Here is a 26,678-nt window from a genome sequence, read left to right as displayed (position 1 = left end):
GTAGCCGTCATTCGGCTATGAGAGGGTCGGCAAGTGGTTAAAAGCTGCCAATTTTTAATACATTTTTTTTCGGAGGAACTCCGCTTTAAAGTGATACTAAACACACATACTGTTTAATTTACATTATCCCCTCTCTTTCTGTATGTGGATGATTATGGCACTGGAATTATTTTAATAAAAAACAGAATTAAATGTATTTTATCCATATATGCAGTTGTTTGCCTGGAGTTCAGCTTTATTGAACCCACTGTGATGTATAGATTTTTTTGGACATTTTTTGGACAATTCTTTTATATACAGTACCTTTAAATTTACAAAGTGCAAAATTTGAGTTAATTTGTCAATAAATTATCTGTTTTAGGTTTTTAGCATCACACCATATACCAGTCTTATAGACTTGACTTGAAAAAAATAAAGAAACCAGTTTACCACGAGTACAGCATTTAAAATTCTTTTTAAATTATTTATCCTTTAAGTTTTCTTCTTATTGCCTTCATAGTGTACAGCAATCTAACATAAAACACACACAGCGAGAATATTTCTTATTACTTTGCAGAAATGTGTAGACAAAGATTAGGTTCTATCCACATTCACAATAATGATATACATAAAACAATTAGTTTTATAGCATAATGTGAATCATAGAAAGAATTCATGATGGAACACTTGATTGGAATACAATTCAACTCAGTTTCAGAATAAAAAATAAAATATTGCAGGGAAGGCTGTTTTCTCCTCTCAGCTGTGGATAATATAAAATATAAAACTTTAAAATTTCCTGCACAGCTGAAAAAACAATATACAGTATATACCTCATATATGTACTTTAATATATTTTTATTCTGGAAAATCTAAAGTACATGAGCATTATCTAAAAATACAAGAATTTTAAAAATTGTTTCATTAAAAAGATCTAAATAAGCTATAAAGTAGTATGACAAACAAACCCAACTGCAAATCTTTCTTTCTTCTAGTTAAACCATCTCTGAACAAGGCCCATTTATTAAAAAACAAACTTTACATGAAGCTAAAGGGCACATGTCTGCTTTACTATCCAACAAAACATACAATGTATACACACACATATATACAGTGCCTTGAAAAAGTATTCATACCTCATTACATTTTCCACATTTTGCCATGTTACACCAAAACACGTAAACTTCTTTTATTGGCATTTTATGTGATAGACCAACACAAAGTGGCATATAATTGTGAAGTGGAAGGACAAAAAGGGCAATCTTAGAAGAAAACCTGTTAGTCTGCAAAAGACTTGAGACTGGAGCAGAGGTTCACATTCCAGCAGGACAACAAACCAAAACATACAGCCAGAGCTATAATGGAATGGTTTAGATCAAAGCATATTCATGTGTTAAAATTGACTATGCAATGTCCAGACCTAAATCCAATTGAGAATCTGTGGCAAGACTTGAAAATTGCTGTTCACAGATGCTCTTCATCCAATCTGACAAAACTTTAGCTAAATTCACTCTCTAGATGTGCAAAGCTGGTAGAGAGATACCCCAAAAGACTTGCAGCTGTAATTGCAGCAAAAGATGGTTTTACAAAGTATTGAAAAGTGTGCATGCCACACTTTTCAGATATTTATTCGTAAAAAAAATTTTTTTAAAACCATTTATCATTTTATTCCACTTCGCAAATATGTGCCACTCTGTGTTGGTCTATCACATAAACATGGAGACTTCTATTGTTAATGACCCACCTGTATATTCTGGTTAATTGGTTGTCATGCCAGCTCTCTTGCTTTTGAAAACAAATGGCCAGCGTAAAAGCCAGGCAGCCAGAATTTTTAAGAGGTGGTCCCCAATGGCAGCACTATATTTCTCTTCAGAAAGGTTAACCTTACAGGAAATTTGTGATGAAAAAATATGAGTGCTGCCATTGCTCAGCTGTCCTAAGTAGAACAGGCTCCAGGGCTTTCATTTTGACTTTTCTAACTGGTGAGTCACGGAAAAAACAAACGCAAAGTGTTAACGCCTAAATGACTAGGCTATAAAGGCAGGATCAGGTTAAGAGCCTCAGAGCCCGCACCTTAGAAGCAATTCAGCAGTGGCAGCTCCCAGCCCCCTACCCTATAAATTCCATTACATATGGTCCAAAAAAAACTACAGTCCTAGAAAACCATGTGGCCTGTCAAAAGTAAAATTGACAAAATATAATTTTTTTAGATCACAAACACAGGCAGTGTACTGCTATAAAATTGCACAGCGTAAAAAAATTACAAAGCAAAAAATATAGCTACAGCTTTCAGAGGTTCATGGAGCCTGCTCAACTGAGATTTAAGCTAAACACAGGTTACAGTTTACAGCTAATGCCGCATACACACGATCGGAATTTCCGACAACAAATGTTCGATGGGAGCTTGTTGACGGTAATTCCGACTGTGTAGGCTCCATCGGACATTTGCTGTCGGAATTTCCAACAACAAAAATTTGAGAGCTGGTTCTCAAATTTTCTGACAACAAAATTTGTTGTCGGAAATTCCGATCGTGTGTACACAATTCCAACGCACAAAATTCCATGCATGCTCGGAATCAAGCACTTGCTATTGAACTTAATTTTTCTCGGCTCGTCGTACGTCACCGCCTTCTTGACGTTCGGAAATTTCTGACATTTGTGTGACAGTGTGTATGCAAGACAAGTTTGGGCCAACATCCGTCGGGAAAAAATCCACGGTTTTGTTGTCGGAATGCATTCAATTGCAAACCCACAGAGATTGTACAAACAGATTGTAATGTGTGTCCAGCTTTAGGTCTGCCCAGAGATTTTCCAGGGTCATTGATGTGCTGAGGCCCGGCACAGTTCTTTTCTGTTATGATTAGTCCACAATTTGATTATTCCCTCTTTTTTTAAAAGGTAGAAATGCATCAAGCTTCACAAGACATTTTTCCATCATACTGGAAAGTCTTTCTGTGCAATAACAAACTCCAGCCACTGGAGACAATCATATCCAAGGAGATTAGAAATGGTCCAGTAGTTTCCAGCAGTGCTTAAAGCATGATACATTTCTTGTTAGGATTGTCACCCTGGTCATCTGCAGCATCTGATTGCTTCTTAACACTTATGCCGCGTACAGACGATCGGACATTCCGACAACAAAACCGTGGATACATTTCCGACGGATGTTGGCTCAAACTTGTCTTGCATACACACGATCACACAAATGTTGTCGGGAATTCAGCGTGACAAATGTGCTATCTCCATTACGAACGTTAGTTTTACCAGACCGAGTTGCTTCCGTCTCGTACTTGATTCAGAGCATGCGTGCAATTTTGTGCGTCGGAATTGTCTACACACAATCAGAATTTACGAGAACAGATTTTTTTGTTGGAAAATTTGAGAACCAGCTCTCAAATTTTTGTTGTCGGACAACAAATGTCCGATGGAGCCTACACATGGTCGAAATTTCCAACCAAAAGCTCCCATCGAACATTTGTTGTCGGAAATTCCGAGTGTGTACGTTGCATGAAACTGGTAAAACACCACAGTACAGGTGGTGTGAAAGACACAACTACCATTGGTAACAAATTATGTTTTTAATCATTGATGAAATCCTAGACTGGATATGTATAAAAATCTTAAATACATTACTGATGCCTAAACTAGAATGAATATGGAAAGCACTTCAATAACATACATACAAAATTGAAGCCTGGGGTATATCCGAACCCTTGGTCCACAAACAATTATATGATAGTCCAGAACTACTATTACAACTTAAAAGTAAAACATTTGATACATTTTTTAAGACAAAGTCCCATGTTTCTCTGGCCCTGTCCAATGTGGCAGGCTTAATTCTTATTTTTGGGATGCAGGTATGTTGATCTACAGAAAACCAGGCAATCACAAATTACAAATTGCGTGCTTCTCTGAAGAATGCACAAACCAGTATGCATATGATGAGAAGAATCAAAAATAAGCAGCTTGCCTGATTTGGAAAATCAAATTTGCTCATCACTGCTTAGAACCAGAACTGAATATTACAAAGGTTTAATAGAGGTTTCAAGTACATTGTAGATACTTTTATTTTGTGCCATACATTTTCATAGTCTATATAAAATACATTAGGGGCAGATGTATAACACATCTTATGAGAGGCATAGTATGCTATATTGACATTTCTGCAGCACTTGTCTTGGTTTAATCTCAGCAGTCCCGCTTTTACTCACAAACTGAATGGAATACAAGTGTGATTGGGAGATCTCCAGAGCAGGTGCATTTGCTGCGAAATTTGTTTATGTCATATTATGTTTGATTCCATTAAACCTCTTCAAGAGACCAAGCATCGATGTCCAAATATAAGAACTTTGTAATCATGAGGTTTCCTCCACTTGTTTTCCCTGAAAAACAAACAAAAACCATTAGATAACAATGATCCATCATTAAGCCTTGTGTATGTAACTAGTTTGGTAACAATCCTTGCTTATAAGCTGCAGCAGTACCACCACTGAATGTTACACCAACACCCTAGTGTCCCCAAAACTATGTCTAGGTCCAAATCATAAATGTTTTTTTAGAATGATGGTGTCCACTATAAAGTTAAATGGTCAAGATGTAAAGTTAAATGTTAATTTCCACATTGCATTTCAAATATGTCTAGCCTTTTCTTATTATTCTGAACAATCTTGAAGTTTGTACTTCTTCTTAAACCTTGAACTTTGTGGAGCTCCCCACACATTACCTTTATTGAATTCTGTGACTTGCATTGACTATGTCCTGTGCTGTGTCACAGAATTCACAGAGCCTGCCCTTTTAACTACAAAAGTTCTAAGAGGAGGGGTTTTGGGAGGGGGAGTCACTACAGGAATCACAGCTTTCAGGAAAGTAAGGCATTATGGGATATTTGGTTATTAGAAATTTAATTTGCACAGCAGAGAAGAAGCTTCAAAGCATTCAGGGAATCCAGGAAGTTGTGGGAAGAGATAGCCACCAGGCAGGCAATACTCACAACATGAAAGGAGATAAACGTATGTTGGATTGTTAAAAATAACTATTGCTTGTATGATTACAATGTTAGAAAATTAAATTGTATGCTGTGACCATAGATTTCATTTAAAAAAACAATATCCGTTAGAGTTCCCCAGAGTGTTACAGTATATGAAGCAGGTTTTCATACTTGTAACAGACCCAAAAAGTTATGGAGCATTGTTTTTATTTAAAAAGGTACATTAAAAACAGATGTAGGTAAATAGGTTTTTGATGTTGCATAAATATTTCAGGTTTTTGTATTTAGCCTGCAGTGCTTTAAGGATTTAATTTATGGTAGTTTATACATTTAAAACTCCTACACAACTGATAGTGGAGACATATAATGCTCATTATATTTCACTTGGTATCCTAGGGAATATGCCAAACCAGGATACCAAACTGGAAGTGGTCAGCCTTTACACAGTATAGTGAATTAAAAAAAAAACAGTCACTGTCTCATTATTGATATTACTACATCATATTATACATTTAATTTAACAGCTAAAGGGCCTTTCCACTGGGAACTGATATTTCAGTTACAGGTACATGCTGTTGGGCTGAACCAACCATTTGCATTTATATATATCAGGGTGTCCAGCAGGAACACCTCCATACTAGTTTCCCAACTCTGTACCACCTGCCATACAGTATCCATATTGCTTCAGCAGGGGAAGTCTCTTTTCTTGTTAACAAAGGAAACCTCTGGTCTACACGCATCAACAGAGGCAGGCCGAAGTAAGCAGGCCCCGGGCTGGCGGAGAGCGACCTGTCAGTTACTTCCTGATTCCAGGCCTAGGCAAATGATGTCATACAACCCAGGAGTCTTTGGAAAGGGAGAAGGGGTTTCTCAGCTAAGCACACCCTCCTGTCTGCATGCCTGAGCTAAGTGCAGATGGATTCCAGAAATAAAATGCTACATGAATCATCTGCCTTTACTCAAGATGGCTACGGCCAGAAATGCCAGGGGGTGTTTTTGAAAATGTTTTCTCTGCAAACATAAAGCTTGGATAGATATCACTGATCCGATCTTCTGCATACGTCCGTTTTTAACCTAGAGTCTTCAGGGAGACCTTAAACACCCCAGGCGCATACTGACCGCTGTGATTGTGGTCACTACTTCTGATACCACTGATCCGATCTTCTGCACACGTCCGGTTTTAACCTTGAGTCTTCAGGGAGACCTTAAACACCCCAGGCGCATACTGACCACTGTGATTGTGGGTCACAACTTCTGGTAAGGAGACTGCACTAACAGCTCTTTGGTGTCCCCCCCTGGTGGAAGGAGTGTATTTCTTGGTTTACCATGCAGTTTCTATATATATGAAGAATTCCTTTGGTTTATACACATTCAGTTGTGACTCATTGGGACTTCTTATATTATTATCTACAGTATATCACGTTCACTCATATATACACTTAAATAGTTTATAATTTAGTTTTACTTTCATTGTTATTTCATATATGTTTGTTTTTGGAATATTGTTCTTCATTCACGTATTTTATACATGTATGTTGTATATATTCCCAATTCCTTCATAGAAATTTTTGGGTATTACCAATATTATTTTTTTAGCACTGTACCTCATATTTAAGTACTTTATTAAATGTCACAAGAACCCGACAGCTGAGATTTCAATAAAAGCCAACTAAATATGACAACATAGAAATAAAATGTAATCCCTGTACATAAGAATGTCATAGAAGTAAATATTTCTAAATGTATTTTACAAATAGCACATGCATTTTTACCAGCACTGTTCTCAACAGGTTAAAACTCCCATAACCCCTAGCTACAAGACAAACATACAGCTTTTGTCGGAAACAAATTACTATGACATAGATATATGAATAAAAGACTTAACGTAACCGTTGACAACAAATTGATGTATAGCAACAGAAATACTGAAGGAGCTGTATGTAGTGCCTAAGAAGGCAGTTCTGGGGAGACTCCACTACATAAAAGCTTATGACAGTAATTACCACCTCTGTAATACTCAACTAAACATAGCAACAAGTATTAAGTCTAAAGTGATCTCTGCTGTCCTGTAGCTTATTGATAAGTGAGGCGTTGCTGGCCTCTCAGAGGAGTTAATCATGTTAAATACATATAGATTTGCAGCATAAATGAATAACATATTAAAATCAACTCCTATAATTGGCTTGGCTGCAATTACTAAATCACTTTATGTACTGCATATGACAGATTAAATATAGCTGTAGTTACATAACTATTCAAGCTCACTGAATCTGCTTCCTAGTGCCAAAAAGAAAATCCTAAGCAATTGTTTCTTGGGAAAAAAGAGAAAGCAATTAACCGAGAAAGTAAATGGGATAAATAACTCCTCTTTGTATATTCTAATTACGATAAAAATTATGTGGAAATGAAATATAACGGTTCTATTAATTTTATTTTTAAAAAGCTTCTAAAACTTTCTTTTTTTGTTAGCTGGCCTAAAATTAAAGTTACTCAGGTTTGCCAATGTGTTTTTAAAAAAGACACTGTGGAAGATGGTACAATTTTGAATGCCAGCTGATGCAATGTTTATCTAATTCAGCCTACAGATATACCAGACATGTTATGTCAGATCAATGCAATGTGCTTGACACTGCATTACATCTTGCTTCCTCCACAACTTTAGGTTAAGGGGCATAACAAAAGTTGTCACAACAGGGTGTACACTGTACAGGACACCGGGAATCAGGGCTGGTGCAAGAATTTTTGACACCCTAGGCGAAACCTAATTTTGCCGCCCCCCCCTGGCTCCACCCCGGACTCCACCCCCTTTGCCCTGCTTATGTATACCCTAACTTTTTAATGAAGCGCCCATCAAATACCTCCTCTCCAGCGTCCATCAAATAGTCTCAGCTGTGCCCATCAAATAGTCTCAGCTGTGCCCATCCATTTCACTTCACCTGTGCCCATCAAATACAGTCTCAGCTGTGCCCATCCATTCTGCCTCACCTGTGCCCATCCATTTCACCTCACCTGTGCCCATCAAATACAGTCTCAGCTGAGCCCATCCATTCTGTCTCACCTGTGCCCATCAAATACAGCCTCACCTGTGCCCATCAAATACAGTCTCAGCTGTGCCCATCTATTCTGCCTCAGCTGTGCCCATCAAATACAGTCTCAGCTGTGCCCATCAAATACAGCCTCATCTGTGACCATCAAATACAGCCTCATCTGTGCCCATCAAATACAGCCTCAGCTGTGCCCATCAAATACATTCTCAGCTGTGCCCATCAAATACAGCCTCATCTGTGCCCATCAAATACAGCCTCACATGTGCCCATCTATTCCGCCTCAGCTGTGCCCATCAAATACAGCCTCATCTGTGCCCATCAAATACAGCCTCATCTGTGCCCATCAAATACAGCCTCAGCTGTGCCCAAATACAGTCTCAGCTGTGCCCATCAAATACAGCCTCATCTGTGCCCATCAAATACAGCCTCACATGTGCCCATCTATTCCGCCTCAGCTGTGCCCATCTATTCCGCCTCACATGTGCCCATCAATTCCGCCTCAGCTGTGCCCATCAAATACAGTCTCAGCTGTGCCCATCAAATACAGTCTCAGCTGTGCCCATCAAATACAGTCTCAGCTGTGCCCATCAAATACAGTCTCAGCTGTGCCCATCAAATACAGTCTCAGCTGTGCCCATCAAATACAGTCTCAGCTGTGCCCATCAAATACAGTCTCAGCTGTGCCCATCAAATACAGTCTCAGCTGTGCCCATCAAATACAGTCTCAGCTGTGCCCATCAAATACAGTCCCAGCTGTGCCCATCAAATACAGTCCCAGCTGTGCCCATCAAATACAGTCCCAGCTGTGCCCATCAAATACAGTCTCACCCACGCCAATCACATACAGCCTCACCTGCGTCCATCAAATTCCACCTCACCCATGCCCATCAAATACAGCCACACCTGCGTCCGATCAATCACATCAGTGCCAATTAATGCAAATCAAGCTCTGGGGGGGGGGGCAGATATTTTAATATACACATACATTTAAAAAAAATTATTGTTACCACATACATAAGTTTTACTTTACTCACCACACCAACTTGAACGGTGAATGGTGGTGGCTGCCTGCCCTCGCACACACCACCTCTGCTGTTGTACAGTGGCACGGTGCCTCTTAAATGCTCCACCTGTCCCCCCCCCCCCAAGCCCGGGAGCCGCCAGTACCCATGATGCATCGCGCGGCATCAGGCTCCACACACTGTGACTGACAGGACTCAGGAGAGGGGGGGTGCCGGGGGGCGCTGTGCTACGGACGGTACACCTCCTCCTGTCACACACAGACTGTCAGTCATTGTGGACAGAGAGAGAGCTGAGAAGGGAGGGGCTGCTGCTGCCTCATGTCAGCCGGCTCTTTCTGCTGAAAAGGAGGATCATTGCTGGACACGGATGGACCTTTGGTGACACAGGAGAGGAGATGAGATGATGACAGTAATGGAGGGCGCCCAGGCTGGGGGGGACGACCTATCTATGCCACGTGTGATACACAGTCAGACTCACTCAGAGCAGAGAACTGGAGCCGCGCGGGGGGGATTTCTGCCTAGCGGCGCTGCTTGACATGTCAGGGCTGAGGACGCTGCCGCCTACCAGCATTTTGTGGAGGACAGTGCGGGAGTAATAGCGGTCGGGCGCCTCTAGGCGACAGTGCGCTCTAGGCGGTCGCCTAATCCGCCTAGTGGTAGCGCCGGCCCTGCCGGGAATGTGTCCTGAACAGCAGGTATATTTCCCTAATATTTGAGTTGTTGTCCCATTAAGGGGTAGAGTTTGAAGACTTGGTTGAATACTCAGGGATTCTCATCCATGCAGGGTGAGGGGTTCCAGGGTAATCCAGTTGGAAAGAGAGCATTGATTGTCAGTGCTCTCCTTATTGATTTGGTTCTTATTAGGGACCCGGAACTTCAGAGGTTCAAGGAGTTTTGGGAGGCAAGAACCTCCAAACTGACTACTACTGTTGTTCGCAAGATGAACCCTCTGGCAACGGAGATGCTGGTTGCTGAACCCCTGGCACCCTGTTATGTGAAGGAACCCTATTTCAGTACAGGGTCGAGAAATTGGCAGTGAGCCTGTGGTGTGCTTCCTTCTTATACCAGAACTACATATTGTTTTGCTTTACTTTTGGCTAAAGAAAGCTATTTAAGTATATTTGTTTTTGAGATACCAGCAAAAAGGACTACTTGCTTTTACCAACTCAGCTGTCTGATGTTCCTGGGCTACTTCATTTCACAATCAGGGAGGAATGTTTTTTTTTTACATTTTCCCCTGGCAGATAGTAAAAAACAGACATTCCAGTTCAACTCCTGAGAAACATCAAGCCCCTGATTCGTTTCATCAAACTCCACCCAAAAATATTTTGGCATCACCTAAAAAAAAGTCAAAATCTACCAGGGAGAAAAAAGCTATGTTGGGAATTTCTTGGCTTGCCAAATCATCTTTAACCACTTAAGGACCGCTCGCTGTATATATACGTCATTTTTTTCAAGATGGCTATCTCGGTAACAGCAGCAGCTGCTGCCACAACCGAGATATCCATCTCTTCAGTGAGCGGCCCTGTCAACGATAACGGTGGTCTCCGTGGCAGATTCGTCGCAAGATCACCGTTATCGGCAGCGGGAGAGGGAGGGGTCCTCTCCCCTGCTCAGCTGGGATACGAGTGAGGGCAAGATGACCCCCACCCATCCCCATAACATAGCAGGGCAGAAGTGACGTCAAAACGTCACTTCTGCCCATGCTTCTTAAAGCAATATTTTCTAGTTGTCATTTTTTTAAATGACAATTTTTTTTATTTTTTTTTTGCATTTTTGTCTAAATATGACATCTGAGTTTTTTTTGACCCCAGATCTCTAATTATTTAAGAGGACCTGTCATGCTTTTTTCTATTACAAGGGATGTTTACATCCCTTGTAATAGGAATAAAAGTGATCCATTTTTTGATTTTTTGTGTAAAAATTGTGTAAAAAATGTATAAAATAAAAATAAATAAGAAAACAAAAACATATTTTTTTTAAAAGCGCCCCGTCCCGACGAGCTTGCGCACAAAAGCGAACGCAAATGTGAGTAGCGCCTGCATATGAAAACGGTGTTCAAACCACACAAGTGAGGTATCACCGCGATCATTAGAGCGAGAGCAATAATTATAGCCTTAGACCTCTTCTATAGCTCAAAAGATGCAACCTATAGAATTTTTTAAACGTCGCCTATGGAGATTTTTAAGGGTAAACTTCTGAGGAATATACAGTGGTCAATCTCTCTGTAAAAATGTATTTGTATTATTGTTTATGTATTTATATGTCATTAAATATAATTTTTTAACATACTTCCTTGGCCTGAAAGTCTGACCATCAATGTCCACTTGCTAGATATTGTTTCTTTCCTAACTATTACTACAGATGTGGCCCATGTGAGTGCTATCCATATGTTTTTTTCTTCCCTCTTTTTCTCTCATCTATCCTTCTCCTCCCTGTTTTATTTTCCTTCCCTCCCCCTCTTTCCTCTTTTCCCCTTCTTCTCCTTCTTTGAATCAATATTATCTTTCACAATATATAAAAAAAATTGGGCTAACTTTACTGTTGTCTTATTTTTTAATACAAAAAAGTGATTTTTTTCCAAAAAAAGTGCGCTTGTAAGACCGCTGCGCAAATACGGTGTGACAAAAAGTATTGCAATGACCGCCATTTTATTCCCTAGGGTGTTAGAAAAAATATATATATAATGTTTGGGGGTTTTAAGTAATTTTCTAGCAAAAAAAAAATGTTTTAATCTTGTAAACGCCAAATCTGAAAAACAGGCTTGGTCCTTAAGTGGTTAAAGGGTCACTAAAGGATTTTTTTTTAGCTAAATAGCTTCCTTTACCTTACTGCAGTCCTGGTTTCATGTCCTCAATGTTCGTTTTTGCTTTGATGTTGCTGTAATTCCTCTCTGTTCTGGACACTTCCTGGTTGTCTGTTTCCTGATCACCACAGTACTGGGAGATTGTGATTACTGTGTGTCAGCACAATCCAGTTTAGTTTTACAAAGCATCACTGCCCTCTATTGGCTCTTTGTCTCTGTACATCAGAGAACCAGGAAACAACAGCAAAAACGAAACTAAACTGCAGGTACATTATATGATTGTTTTTTTATCTATTTTTAATCATTTTTAAAAAGAATCAGTTAACTATTATGTCTCTATACCATGTAAACAGTCATTTCAGCAACAAAAAAAAATTCCTTTAGTGACCCTTTAATAATAATAATTATGCTAGCCTTTGCCAGAGCTTTGTTCCAAGACTGTTCTGCCGCAAGTGTTTGTTATTGAACAACATACTGCAGCTTCATCAAAATCATTCCTGAAAAGTGTAAAGCCGCGTACACATCACCGTTTTTCATGACGAGAAAAATGCCATTTTTTTAATTGGTCATTTAAAAACGATCGTGTGTAGGCTCCAGAGCATTTTTCTCGACGTGAAAAATGGCCATTAAAAATTTAGAACATGCTCTATTTTTTCACGTCGTGAAAAACGGTCGTGTGTAGGCTTTAACGACGGGAAATAAAAACGTGCATGCTCAGAAGCAAGTTATGATACGGTAGTACTCGTTCTGGTAAAACTAGTGTTTGTAATGGAGATAGCACATTCGTCACGCTGTAACAGACTGAAAAGCGTGAACCATCTCTCACCAAACATTTACTAACACAAAGTCGGCAAAAGCAGCCCAAAGGGTGGCACCATCCGAATGTAACATCCCCTTTATAGTGCCGTTGTACGTGTTGTACGTCACCACGCTTTGCTCAAGCATTTTTTTTTCACAATCGTGTGTATGCAGGGCAGGCTTGACAAGAATCACGTTGAGAAAAACGTTGTTTTCTTCCATGAAATTAAAAACAGTCATGCGTACACGGCATAAAGAATGCTGCAATGTTGATCCTGGTCACAGGATCAAGTTTCTCCCAGGGTGGAGAGCCCCACACCAGGACATCTCTGACAGCAAGGACACGACATAAGTCACCTTAGAAATGTCAGTAGGGAAATGTTGCACTTGTAATCAAAAGTGGTTGTTGCACTGATTTACAAAACCTCGAGAGGCCTTGGAGTCCCCAGAGAAGCCAAAAGATGGCAGCAAGTGAAGGGAAGAAGCTGTCAGAAGCAATAGCTGTAGGTCAGTAGGTGGCAGAGGTTGGGCCAGCTGTTCAGGTGGTGCAGCAAGAAAGGCTTGGATTGGAGAAGGCCTCAAAAGCACTAAACCTTTAGAAGAGATGCTCATGGGATCCACTGATTTCTGTGAAGACCCTGACATGGTGGTTCAAGAAAACAGTCACAGATGCGAGTCCATTCTCACTAGGGAGCAGACTAAGTAACCAGGGTTTAGTTATAGCAGCTGGGGCAAGGAAGTAGCATAGGCCACAGATGAGAAACACCAGTGGAGTCTTGGAACGGCAGCATACCCAGTGGCACCCAGGAAATAGGACTCAGCATGCCCACACATTTGGCAAAGGTGGGGGCCCTTAGAAGGACCAAGGCGCACTGTCCAAGGTTTGCCTGGTGTTCACCAGAGCACCGCACAGAGGGTGAGGAGTTTTGCTGTTAACATTGCTGGTTTGTGGCTCCCTGACAGATATGGAAACAGCATATTACATATTAGTTAAAGTTGTTTAGTGGTCTCACAAATATTTAAGAATGCCTCCAAGCCTTAGACAAGGATTATACAGAACAAAGTCTAGTTACTTTTAGTTAAGTCATGTGAAAGGAATGTGTGATTGTAAACTGACCAAGTCATTGATGGGTTGGCTTAGGGGTTTTTGATTTCTTACATACAAGTCTAAATACCACTGCCTAAACTGTTATAAGTCCCCTCCAGTCTAAACCGCTGGCAACAAATGTGAGTACAAGTGAAAATGTCCAAATTGGTCCCAAAGTGTCTTAGTATTTTGTGTGGCCACCATTATTTTCCAGCACTGCCTTAACCCTTTGGGCATGGAGTTTACCAGAGCTTCATAGGTTGCCACTGGAGTCCTCTTGACAACATCATAGAGCTGGTGGATGTTAGAGACCTTGTGCTTCTCCACCTTCCGTTTGAGGATGCCCCACAGATGCTCAATAGGGTTTAGGTCTGGAGACATGCTTGGTCAGTCCATCACCTTCACATCATCTTCCTTAGCAAGGCAGTGGTCATCTTGGAGGTGTGTTTGGGGTCGTTTTGACATGACATTCCCACCACCATGCTTGACTGTAGGCAAGACACACTTGTCTTTGTACTCCTCATCTGGTTGCCGCCACACACGCTTGACACCATCTGAACCTAATAAGTTTATCTTGCTTTCATCAGACCACAGGATATGGTTCCAGTAATCCATGTCCTTAGTCAGCTTGTATTCAGCAAACTATTTGTGGGCTTTCTTGTGCATCATCTTTAGAAGAGGCTTCCTTCTGGGACAACAGCCATGCAGACCAATTTGATACAGTGTGTGGCGTATCGCCTGAGCACTGAAAGGCTGTCCCCCACCCCTTCAACCTTTGCAGTAATGCTGGCCGCACTCATATGTCTATTTCCCAAAGACAACCTCTGGATATGACGCTGAGCACGTGCACACAGCTTCTATGGTCCATTATGGCAAGCCCTGTTCTGAGAGGAATCAGTTCTGTTAAACCACAGTATGGTCTTGGCCACTGTGCTGCAGCTTAGTTTCAGAGTATTGGCAATCTTCCTATAGCCAATGCCATCTTTATGTAGAGCAACAATTCTTTTTTTCAGATCCTCAGAGAGTTCTTTGCCACGAGGTGGCAAGTTGAACTTCCAGTGACCAATATGAGAGAGTGAGAGTGATAACACCAAATTAACACACCTGCTCCCTATTCACACCTGAGAACTTGTAACACTAATGAGTCAAATGACACTGGGAGGGAAAATAGCTAATTGGGCCCAGAGGTTTAGACATTAATGGCTGTGTGTTGAGTTATTTTGAGGGGACAGCAAATATACACTGTTATACAAGCTGTACACTCGCTACTTCACATTGTCGCAAAGTGTAATTTATTCAGTGTTGTCACATAAAAAGATATAATAAATTATTTACAAAAATATGAGGGGTGTACTAACTTTTGTGAGATACTGTATCTGTAGTGTTTACTGATCTCTCTCCAAAGCCCTGTGTCTCGAGTCTTTCTGCTGCTGCTGTGCGGCAGCTGCGATCTGGTAACCGGATGTCTAAAGCACGGTCAGATTTTCGGACGACCCTTCATCCGTTTTTTGTTGCGTGCTAGTAACTAGTATTGTATGTATTCTTTCGTTTCTTAGGATTTTTTTCGTACAAAAACTGTACTATTTAAACATTGAATTCATGTATGACAACAATTTTATAGTCCGCACATCCAGCGGATCGTTCGTCGGATCACATTTTTTCTTCCGATTTTCGTTTCGTCTGTACAGGCCTCAAGACTCTGCTGTCCATCGCCAGATATGAAGGACTTTGACAAGCTTCTATGCTTTTGAATGCTTGGAAAGGAAAGTTTGATGTTCATACCAGATCCCTCAAAAAAAAGGGCTGAAAAACTCAGCTTATACTCAAGTATATACAGTAGTTAAAATTGTCTAGTGGTCTCACAAATTTTTAAGAATGCATTCAAGCCTTGGCTAATGATTATACAGGACAAAGTAGTTACTTTTAGTTAAGTCATGTGAAAGGAATGTGTGATTGTAAACTGATCAAGTCATTGAGTGGTCATTTTGCAAAAGGAGTTGAATTGGGGGTTGTTGATTCCTTACATGCAAGTCTAAATACCACTGCATAAACTGGAATAAGTTAGTCTCACACCAGAGCTGTGCATTATGCATGCGTCTGAATTTGGTCGGCCATGCTGCATAAAAGCAGGGGGACTCCATGGGGAAACAGCATCTTAAGTTAAGTATTCTTGTCATATTTTCTTTATCTGTCACTGGAGCAGAATACAGTCTGAAGTGCACAGGGTTACTGAAGCAGGATACAGGCTGGAGAGCAGAGAGTCACAGGAGGACACAGGCAGTAGTGCACAGGGTCACACTGCAACAGGATGCTGAGAACATGAGTTACAGATTGAAGAGCACAGGGATCACATCAGCAGAATACACTAGGAGACACTGGGGATCACAAGAGAAACAGGCAGACCAGAGGAGCACTAGAGATTGGTGACGAACTTCCATGAGGCACTGGAGTGTCTGGCTGTCAGTGTGTGGACTGTGTTGCTTAAATGCCAAACCACATCCCAGCTAGCCTTTTAATACAGCAACCACCTCTGTGACCTGCTGTGGTGCCAGCAGAAGCAAGAAGCCGGCAGCCCCACATAAAGGGAAAGGACCCAGTGCTGGAATGTGGAACAGGTCAGTATGAGAACTTTTAGTTCAGAAACATCTTTGTAACATGTACCTTTAATTAGGAATTACGTGCCTGACCTCACATACCGAAGCGAAGAATTTAGGAAAATAAATGTAAAGTTGCAAATATTTTCTAGGTATCACATTTAATAAAAGCAGACCATTAACTAATATCCATCGCCACCTAGTTTAAAAAAAATATATTGTCTGAGTTTTTTTTTTTTCCACTCAACTTTTACTCATGTACTGTAAGTACTGCTTGACTATTTCTCTTGATCAAGCATATCAAAATTACACTCTTAAAGAAGAATACACCATATTATTCTGGGTGGATAGGGACATTAATAATGAGCATCCGAATACCAATTTCCATACTCGACTGCATTATGAATTCTTTCAACACCTTTGTATAGACAAATCCAACAGGGAATAGTTTTATCTTACGGGGAAACATAAAAATAAATTTCAAATGTTGTTCTTCGACGCAAACAAATCCACTGGGGTGATTGATTGTTTTCTAAGGTTCTTTCTTATGTTTTATTATTCATGCCTTTAATACAAAATTAACACAAATTTGACAGGTCTCTTTAGTCTGTGTTTAGTTGCCTTACAAATCAGAGCAAGTGAAAGAACTTGTTAATTCCAATATGACTTCAAAAAGTTCAAATGTAAAATCACCCTTGCTGTGAGAACTTTACTTAAAGTTTTATTAAAGTTATTGTTTTCTAAATCACATATCAACAACATAACTTGCATGCATATGTTTTTTTTTTAATCAATTTCCTCCTTGAAGCTTCTTTTTGAACTTGCTATCTAGCCGCGCTGCTATATTGGCATTATATGTGACCCTTGTGCTACCTGGACCTAAGGAGTCCCGTAGGAGTGTCTTCTACATGGGCACTCCAGCTATGAACTACAACTGTACGTGCAGCAGTTCAGGGAGCCCATTTTTAATCCTTATTTCACATTCTCCATTACTTATCAGCATTACTTTTCAGCATTGTTCCTCAACACTCATACCTTTTTATATCTTTCTCTCACAATCTGTCCGATTTTTCTTTTCGTTTTCAATGCAATCCCCCCATTTCTCATTTATCCACCTCATCGCCTCAATCACTTGCACATGTTCACTTTCTGTCACAAACTACGGTGAACGAGAGTGAACCAGAACTGCGGTTGGGAAAAGGTTTCAATGCACTTCTCTATGTAATGTGATTTTCAGTACTGGACCCCAGGCGTCACTCTAATCAGAGAAAAAGAGTTGGGGGTTCACTACATCATTTCTCACACATACAGGAATGCATTGAGCCACTAATGGAGGAGGTATTACTACATACCTACAACCCCTAGCTTTAAAAAGGTATAAGCGAACATGTTGCGTTTTCAGGCCAGAAGCACGTATTCTATAATTAACAAGTGTCAAGCACATAGCATAAGAAAATATTGTATCCGGATATCATATGTTTGAGAGAGGCAACTGTTGGTTAAATGATTTAAGAATGTATGTCCCTAAAATATGCCACAATAGTAATATGAATCCTCAATAGCTAATCCCAAGCAAGGTGGTAGTTTAAACTTGAGCCAGGTTCAAATACAATACTTAGTAAATGCAATATGAGAACAGGGTAATTCTAGAGCAATAAATGTAACGTAGTAAAGGTACTTATCCGTTTGCAGAGCATCAGGCTTCTCAGTGATAGCAAAGTATTGTTGGCAGCAATGGGATTAGGTACTTGAGGGTCTGCTGGTGGTGGATATCTTTGGGTGTCCCCACAGCAACTGAAGTAAAAACGGCAGCGTGGACGCAGGTAGAGAATACTTAGCAGCAGTAAGCAGTAGCTTGATTGTAGCGTGGATCCGGGCTGTGGTAGTTTACTGCACAGGGTAGTTAAGCCAGTAGTTTGATGGTAGCGTGGACCGGCTATGGCCGACAATAATACAACGGCGTGTAGTGACAGCACCGTGTGTTTATAGCAGCAAAGCAATAGAGCATTGATTATGCTTGGCACTTCCGCGTTCCACGCAGAAATGCACGCGGCGCCGGGCGATGACGTCAGTGCGCGGTCGCCATATGTGTTCCACCGTGGAATGCAATACGGAGACAAAGAAGTCGTTTACACCTTCTCATTTTCACAGCCAGTAATGCACAAGTTCTACAATCCTGCCTCTGCCATTTACCTCTATGACAAAGCCCCGGAGGCAAGGTGAAACATGTCAGAGGACATGACGTGTTACGTCACCGACACGAACAGTAAGTCCGACTTCTGGAACGGAACCGTAACAGATAAGTACACTCGTAGGGCCCGAACCACACCCAGAGGATGCAAAGTGGCCTCCTCCTGGCATTTCGGCCGAGGACATAAGGATGGAAGAACAATGTCCCCATCAATGTGAAAAGCCGAAAAAACCTTAGGGAGAAAAAATGGCTGCAGGCCGCAGCACCACCTCATCCTAACGCAGTGTTTCTCAATTCCAGTCCTCAGGCCCCCCCAACAGGTCAGGTTTTCAGGATTTCCATTATTTTGCACAGGTGATTTGATCAGTTTCACTGCCTTAGTAATCACCACAGCCTTTTCATCTGAGGGAAATCCTGAAAACCTGACCTGTTGGGGGGGCCTGAGGACTGGAATTGAGAAACACTGTCCTAACGGATGACCAAGTAGGGAGCCTTGCAAGACAAGGCCGCCAGATCAGACAGACACACGTCTGATCGAAGTAATAGCTACCAGAGATAAAATCACCTTTTGTGACAATAAACAGAAAACCTCCCGAATGTCCTCAAAGGGAGCATCCCGAAGCACCGAAAGGACTAAATTCAAGTCCCATGCGGGTAATGGAGGGCGCACCGGCGGGGCCACCTGCCATACCCCCTGACCCAACGTACGCACCCAGGAGTGCGATGCCAAGGGTCGCTGCAAGTAAAACAGCCAGAGCAGAAATCTGGCTCCTAATTGTACTTAAGGCGAGAGCCTGAACCACTCCCTGCTGCAAAGACAGCAGAACCCTGTGCACCACGTACGTACGTACGTACGTACGTACGTACGTACGTACGTACGTACGAGGGTGCCATTTCATCTCCTCACACACAGAGATGTAGGCCTTCCATGTATTATGAGAAATCCTACGTGAGGTAGACTTCCGTGCACGCAGCACGGTAGAGACCACCAAGCCCCATAGGCCTCGGTCCTTCAGCCCCTGGCTCTCAACAGCCACGCCGCTAAAGCCGGTGGCTGTGAAACAGGGTGGAAGATCGGACCCTGTAACAGAAGATCAACTCCCAGGGGAAGATGCTAGGGGGCGTCTGCCACCAGACGCACAAGGTCCGCGTACCAGGAACGACATGGCCAATCTGGGGCAATCAGGATTGATAGAAGCCCTACAGCTTCCACTCTGTGCAGCAGGCGAGGAAGAAGCTTCCGAGAATTAGGCGATAGTGACCCCAAGGAGCCACCAACGCACCTGACGCGTCCGCCCACGGGCCTGTAAACCTGGCCACGAACCGTGTCGCCTACCGATAGAGACGGGACGCTAGAAGGTGGAGAGACCACTCTCCTTGGCCCAGTGTAGTGCGACTTAGGAGGTCGGCTAGCCAATTCCGTACTCCCGGAATGTACCCGGCCGATAGAGCCGGAACGGATCCTTCGGCCCACCGAAAGGACGTGCGCGTCCCCCGTCGCTGCAACAGAACTTCGTGTGCCTCCCTGATGATCAACCTACACCACGGCCGTGGCGTTGTTGGACAGGATCCTGACCGGTCGGCCCAGTAGATCCAGGGACCACCTGGCAAGGCAAAGCTTGATTGCTTGGAGCTCCAGAACGTTGATCAGTAGGCAGGACTCCACCTGAGTCCAGTGCCCCTTGGCTGACTGGGTGCCCCAAGCGCCCCTCCCCAACTGGAGAGGCTGGCATCCGTCGTGACCACTCTCCAGTGGCCTGCAGAAAAACGACTACCCGGCCCGAAGCACAGGAAACGCCAGCCACCACACCAGGGGAGACGAGATCAGATGACTCAATTGAATCTGGTAATCCAGAGATGACGGAAGCTAGTCCCAACGTGACAGCTGTTCCCTCCGAAGTACCCTGGCGTGGAATTGGGCATACGGAACCGCCTCGAAAGAGGCCACCAACGGACCCAGAACCTTCCTGCAGAATCGCAGAGATGACCGCTTCTGGGCCGGCAACTGCTGCACAGCAGATTCTGAAGTTTTTCCGTTAGGAGAAAAACACTCCCGCCCCGGCGGAATCCAGGACTAGTCCCAGGTATTCCAGTCCCTGAGACGGAACCAACCCTGATTTCAGGACAATCCAGAAACCAGCCAAACTCTCGGAGAGCCTGACACGTGATGGACACAGCTCCACCAATTCAGAGCTCGAAGAAGCTCGTAGGAGAACGTCGTCCAGACATCCCATGATAACAAACCACCCGCCGAATAGGAAGGACACCAATTGAAAATGGTTCCCCCCCGACCGCAAAGCACAGAATCTCTGGTGCTTAGAGGATATGGGAACATGCAGGTACATGTTCATGACATCCAAGGATGCCAGAAAAATCCCCCTGATGGAGTGCCGCTATTACCAAGCGAATCGACACCACCTGAAAGTTTGCACCTTGACAAAACAAACAAGGGACTTGAGGCCCAGGATTGACCGGGCCCCATCCTCCGTGGGGGGACACAAACAGAATGGAGTAAAACCCCTGAGACCGTTCCAACGAGGGAACTGGCACAATCACTCCCCCGACCAGAAGATCCTGGACAGCCCCTGACAGAGCCAACCGGCGAACGTCAGAGGCCGGAGGGAAAAAACCTGTTTGGCAGACAAGAGAGAAACTATCTTGTACCCCAAAGAAACCACTTTGCAACCCCAAAGGTCGGAGAGGAGAGACCTCCACCGAGCCACGAATGAGCGAAGTCAGTCTCCCACCCGAGACACGGACAGGAGCAGACCTTTAGGCGGAAGCAGGTATGTCCGCAGACTTGTTAGGCATGCGGTATCAGGTGCGCTGCACAGGGCGGGAAAAAAAATGCTCGGAGGTAGTCAAAGAGGGTCCTTGCACATGGCGAGGTCCCTAGCCCTTCCCAGACTGTGGGAACAGCATGCGCTTACCCCCTGTGGCATCCTCAATGATGCCATTCAGGGAAGTCCCAAAAGGACCGTTCACCCTTAAAGGCCATTCACCAAGGCCTACTTTGAGGACTAGTCCGCAGACCAGCTCTTCAGCCACACAAGGCGGTGCAGAACCACTGCATAGACGGAAACCCCGGATCATATCCATGGCGGCCTCGCAGAGAAATGTCTGACCCTGAACCAATCGTTCAGCCAGGTCCCTAGAGGACTCGGAAGCATCCCCTTCTTCCAGCTCCTGCAGCAGGAGCTTCGCCCATTCAGTCGGGGCCTGTGCCACCAGGGCCCCGGCCAGAGCCGGCCTCACCGCCGAACCCACCACCATGAAAAGGGAGCGGGCCACGGCCTCCACTCTCCTATCAGGAGAACGTGGTGGCCTTGCTCAGTCTGGACACAGGGGGGTCCACTGGCGGAGGAGAGACCTACTTTTTTTAAAAAGTGCCCCTCAAGGGGGTAATGGGTTGCAAAGTTTTTTGACAAACTTTTTGCGGTGCATCCCATTCCTTGTATAACATATTGTCCAAATAAGGAACACAAGGAAACACATTAGCGGTGCGTGGCGGTCTGCGGAACCACAAAAGGTACGGACACGGCTGGCGTCACCGCCACATCCTCTATTTTTAGAGTCTCACGCACCGCAGAAAACAAAAGCTCCAACAAATTCCTTGCCAGCAACTGACTCTGCAGCAGAGTCATCCTCACTATCCATGTGGAGTAAGCCCACAGCCTGACATAACAGAACTAGAAAACAGCAATTCTGTGTCAGAGACATCCCCAGAAGCAGGCTCAGGGAGGGGGCGCTTTTTACCCCCCATCCGGACACTAGCTGCTTCAAACCTGGCAAGAAACCCAGGACAGCCAACATAACAGATGTGGCAGGGGAAGGGGCGTTAAGGGTTAACTCAGGCATAGCTGGATAGGGAGACCTGGCCCAGGTTCCATAGTGTCAGCGCCGTGTCACCCACCCTGCAAAGCAGGACAAAAACCCCCACTGGTCACCTCCTTGCTGCTATTGCAGAGTATGGGGGCCCCTGGTACTCACCATTCCACCCGGTGCAGCGCGGCCCGAGAAGGACTAGGTGTGCTGAGAAGCCGCGCAGCGCTGTGTCTGTCTTCTCCTCAGACAGATCCGCGGTCTTTAGCAGCGCCAAAGCCGTCACACGAGGCAGACGAAAAAGCAAGATGGCCGCTGAATGCTGAAAAAACAGCATAGGACTCCACAGGAAAATGGCCGCCGAGCTATATAGAGCGGGGCTCCGGCAAAATGGTGGCCGTTGTGCAGCATTTAAAAAGACAGTGACACAGCAAATGCCAGCACAAAAAAATCACCTCACAACACACATGAACGGCCCTGTAGTGAACACCACAGCCTTCTGTAGTGACAACACACAGCCCCCGCTACACACACGGGTCCGGGTGCATATGAGCCCCAAAAAAAAACCCTCACACCTGCTACCCACAAGGGAAGGAGGGAGAGGAATAAGGGAGAGAGGAAAGCAGGGAAAAAACCCTCAGTCGACCTCCCCCGGGAACATTCCAGCCAGACCACTTACCTGAGTAAGGGGCCACTACTTACCCGTCCTGCGACTACCCGGCTGGAGGTATCCCAGACAGAACCAACGTCCATAAACGGCATGGCTGTCGGCCAGACACACTGTGACAAAGCCATAAAAGACCGGTCATATGTGTGCCCTAGAACCGATGTTCCCCGGCCGCTCCTGGAGCAACGGGGCCTGTCGTGGACATCCCAAAGCTGAGCTAAGGGCGGCACACGCTCGATGGCCGAACATCGGGGGACTACAAGAGTCGAGGACCCAGCCTGTCACCCAGTCGGCTGTTGATAGAAGAATCACAGGATTCAAAAATGCAGGAACAAAATAATAAAAGCGAGAAAAATCGCAAGAAAAAAACTCCAGAGTACAGGACTCTAGAAGTGCCTGACTCCTCTCCTGTCGTTAGGCAGAAAAAGACTGAGGCTCCTAGAGCAGGGTGTGGGTTATGCCTGGGGGAGTCACGCCCCCTGGGAGGAGCGGCACGAAAGGAAAGGTTTTAATGCTTTAAGTGCTGTTAAATTCTGCCTAAACTCTCCTGGTAGGAAGAAGCATAACCCTAATGTCAAAGAAGGCTGTGTCTGTCTATGAACGGAAGAGAAATAGCTCTAGCTCTGTCAAATTGGATGGAGAGCGTCTGGGAACAGCAATTCTCAAGTTTTGCCACAGATTCTCAATTGGATTTAGGTCTGGACTTTGTCTGGGCCATTCTAACACATGAATATGCTTTGATCTAAACCATTCCCTTGTAGCTCTGGCTATATGTTTAGGGTAGTTTGTCCTGCTGGAAGGTGAACCTCGGCCCCAGTCTCAAGTCTTTTTCAGACTAACAGGTTTTCTTCTAGGATTGTCCTGTATTTGGCTCCATCCATCTGTCTCTGCTGAAGAAAAGCATCCCTTACAACATGATGCTGCCACTACCATGTATTACAGTGGGGATTGTGTGTTTAGGGTGATGTGCAGTGTTAGTTTTTCACCACACATAGCGTTTTGCTTTTAGGCCAAAAAGTTCAATTTTGGTCTCATCTGACCAGAGCACCTTCTTCCACATGTTTGCAAACTGCAAACTGCAAATAGGACATCTTATGGCTTTTTTTCAACAATGGCTTTCTTCTTGCCACACTTCCATAAAGGCCAGATTTGTGGAGTGCACGACTAATAGTTGTCCTATTCTCCCACCTGAGAATCCCAATAAAATAAATTTATGTTTTTGGTTGTAACATGACAAAATGTGGAAAACTTCAAGGGTTATGAATACTTTTTCAAGGCACTGTACATGTTAACCACATAGACTGGATAGGGTTGAGCGCCGATTTTTTTTTTTTTAGTCCAGGGCCCCACACACACAGGCATCGCAAGTTGTACACACAGACATAATGTTGCAGCAGAGAACAAGGAATTTGCAGCTGGGTGTTTTCATTATTTTTTGACCTGGTACCAATCAGAAACATTAGTCACATCTGTTGAAGCGGATCTCCACCCTCATTTAAACTATAGCTCCATATTACTACCGCTCCTAACTAATCATGAATCGGCTATTTTTATTTTCATTAGCAAACGTGTACCTTATTTGAGCCTTGCTTTCGGTCTGCCCCCCCTCGGGTTTTTAACAGGTTTTTCTGCCGTTTCCTGCGCCGCGCTGTGCCTGCTGGGAGCCAGTGCTCTCTAATTGCAATATTCTGCTCTGTTATCAAACATCGCGCAACTTCATTGACAACAGAGACGCTCACGCCGCCGGGCACCTTCGCCAGTGCGCATGCACGAGATCGATCGGTGGATGCTGGGACAGCATCCACCGCAAATAGGAAGTAGCTCCTTGTGGGAATCAAGCGCCCAAAGCCAAGATGGCCACGGGACGAAAACGAGAATAAAAGTTTTTATTATGGACGGAAGAACAGCGGAGGGGTGGTCGGACACCGGAAACGTGAGCTTAGCACAGCAGTGCTAATACACATTTCAATAGCCCATAAAAAAAAAACGATTAAGCCGTGGGAGATCCGCTTTAAGTTAATATAAATAGAAACAAAAATCTAAAAAAATAAACAAATGAAAATAAAAAGTGGCAATGCCTCCATTGACAACGCGGTATCTTACAGCATTCGAGTACGCAGTAAGATACCTTACAGTGTTTAAAAAAAAAAAAATTAATTCACTAAACATGCCACTACTGTATTTTAGCAGTGAAACCTAATTTTAACACCGGTGGTTGTCGGCATCCTTATCAACCAGTAATTGTCATGGTTGTTAAGGAGAGGGCGGCTGCCACATTTTTAACAACCAATGAGTCAACAGAATTCCCAGCATTAAAAAATGCATGCATACCATGTTGAGGGTATGTGGCCTTGTATGGTTCAGGAGAGGGGGTGCTCGCTCACCCCCCCCCCGTTTCCTGGCCTCCATGCTTGGATGAGGGTCTGGTATGGATTTTGGGTGGACCCCATGCCGTTTTTTTTTTCAAATTTTGGCATGGGGGCAAAATCCATACCACACCTAAAGGGCCTGTATGGATTGGTGGTGGGACCCCACTCCGTTTTTTTCTTCAAATGTTTAAATGCCGGCAATTATTTTCTTTACATTCAGCTGTCGGCAGCGGGAAACCCCGCTGACAGAAGATGACTTATCGGTTGTTAAGCTGCTCCTCCCCTCCTCTTTGTTAAAGATGCAGTGTCTCCCATAGTTTATTATCTTTGGAGACAGCAGCTAACAGTATCATTTAATATGCCTTCACAGGGCAATCTTTTGAAATAATTAAAAAAACTCTATTTAATTTAACTATATCTTTAACCACCTTAATACAGGGCACTTTCACCCCCTTCCTGGCCAAGCCATTTTTCAGCTTCCAGCGCTGTCACACTTTGAATGACAATTGCACGGTCATGCAACACTGTACCCAAATGAAATGTTTATCATTGTTTCCCCACAAATAGAACTTTCTTTTGGTGGTATTTGATCACCTCTGCGGTCTTTATTTATTGCGCTATAAACAAAAGAAGAGGGACAAGTTTGAAAAAATAAAACACAATATTTTTTACTTTTTGCTATAATAAATATCCAATAAAAAAAAAAAAGACGGCGAGAGGCTCATCGTCTCGCTGTCATATGACGGCGGGTGGTGGGCTTGTGGTTAAAATACAAAATGAACTGCCTCTGAAAAGTTTTTCTTTATGTAAAAAATAAATTTCTTGCTATACAGTGGCATGGATTATTTGATTATCAAGGCTAGGTTTCTTCAATCGATTGACAGATCCTTCCCCTGGATCGACTGGCCGATCCTTCCTTCAATCGATTGATTGACTTTTTTGATCCTTCATTCCTATTATTGCTTGATCCTTTCTTCAATAAATCCTTCTTTCGATCAACCAAACCGTCCTGAGAAAAATCGACTGATCCTTCTTGCAAATGGTCGACCAATCCTTCTTTAATTGGATCCTTCATGCGATTCACAAACCAATCCTTCCTGCGATCAACCGACTGATCCTTCTTACAACCAATCCTCACTTTGATCGATTCATACATTATTCCATCAATCCTTCTTTTGATCCTACCTTGTTTCACTTGATCGGTTGATCCTTTCTTCAATTGAGCGATCCTTACTTTGAGCCTTCCTTCAACCAATCCTTCCATTGATCGATCGACCAATCTTCTTTGATCAATACATCCTTCATTCAT

General features: G+C 43.4%; 1 protein-coding gene across 3 annotated transcripts in view; it reads right to left on the bottom strand.

Annotated features, from left to right (window-relative positions):
- Positions 1-3,542: 3,542 nt before the first annotated feature.
- LOC120947131 (solute carrier family 22 member 15-like) overlaps positions 3,543-26,678 on the bottom strand; it is a 447,489-nt gene continuing 424,353 nt past the window's right edge. For all 3 annotated transcript variants that reach the window (XM_040362147.1, XM_040362150.1, XM_040362149.1), the window contains one exon: positions 3,543-4,361. In XM_040362147.1, coding sequence (XP_040218081.1) covers positions 4,335-4,361 — 27 coding nt within the window. In that variant the 3' untranslated portion in view covers positions 3,543-4,334. The remainder of the gene's footprint in view (positions 4,362-26,678) is intronic.

The sequence above is a fragment of the Rana temporaria genome, chromosome 8, assembly GCF_905171775.1.
Source record: "Rana temporaria chromosome 8, aRanTem1.1, whole genome shotgun sequence".
NCBI classification, from domain to species: domain Eukaryota; kingdom Metazoa; phylum Chordata; class Amphibia; order Anura; family Ranidae; genus Rana; species Rana temporaria.
Note: the sequence above shows the minus strand (reverse complement) of the source record. Positions and strands in the feature narration are given on the sequence as shown.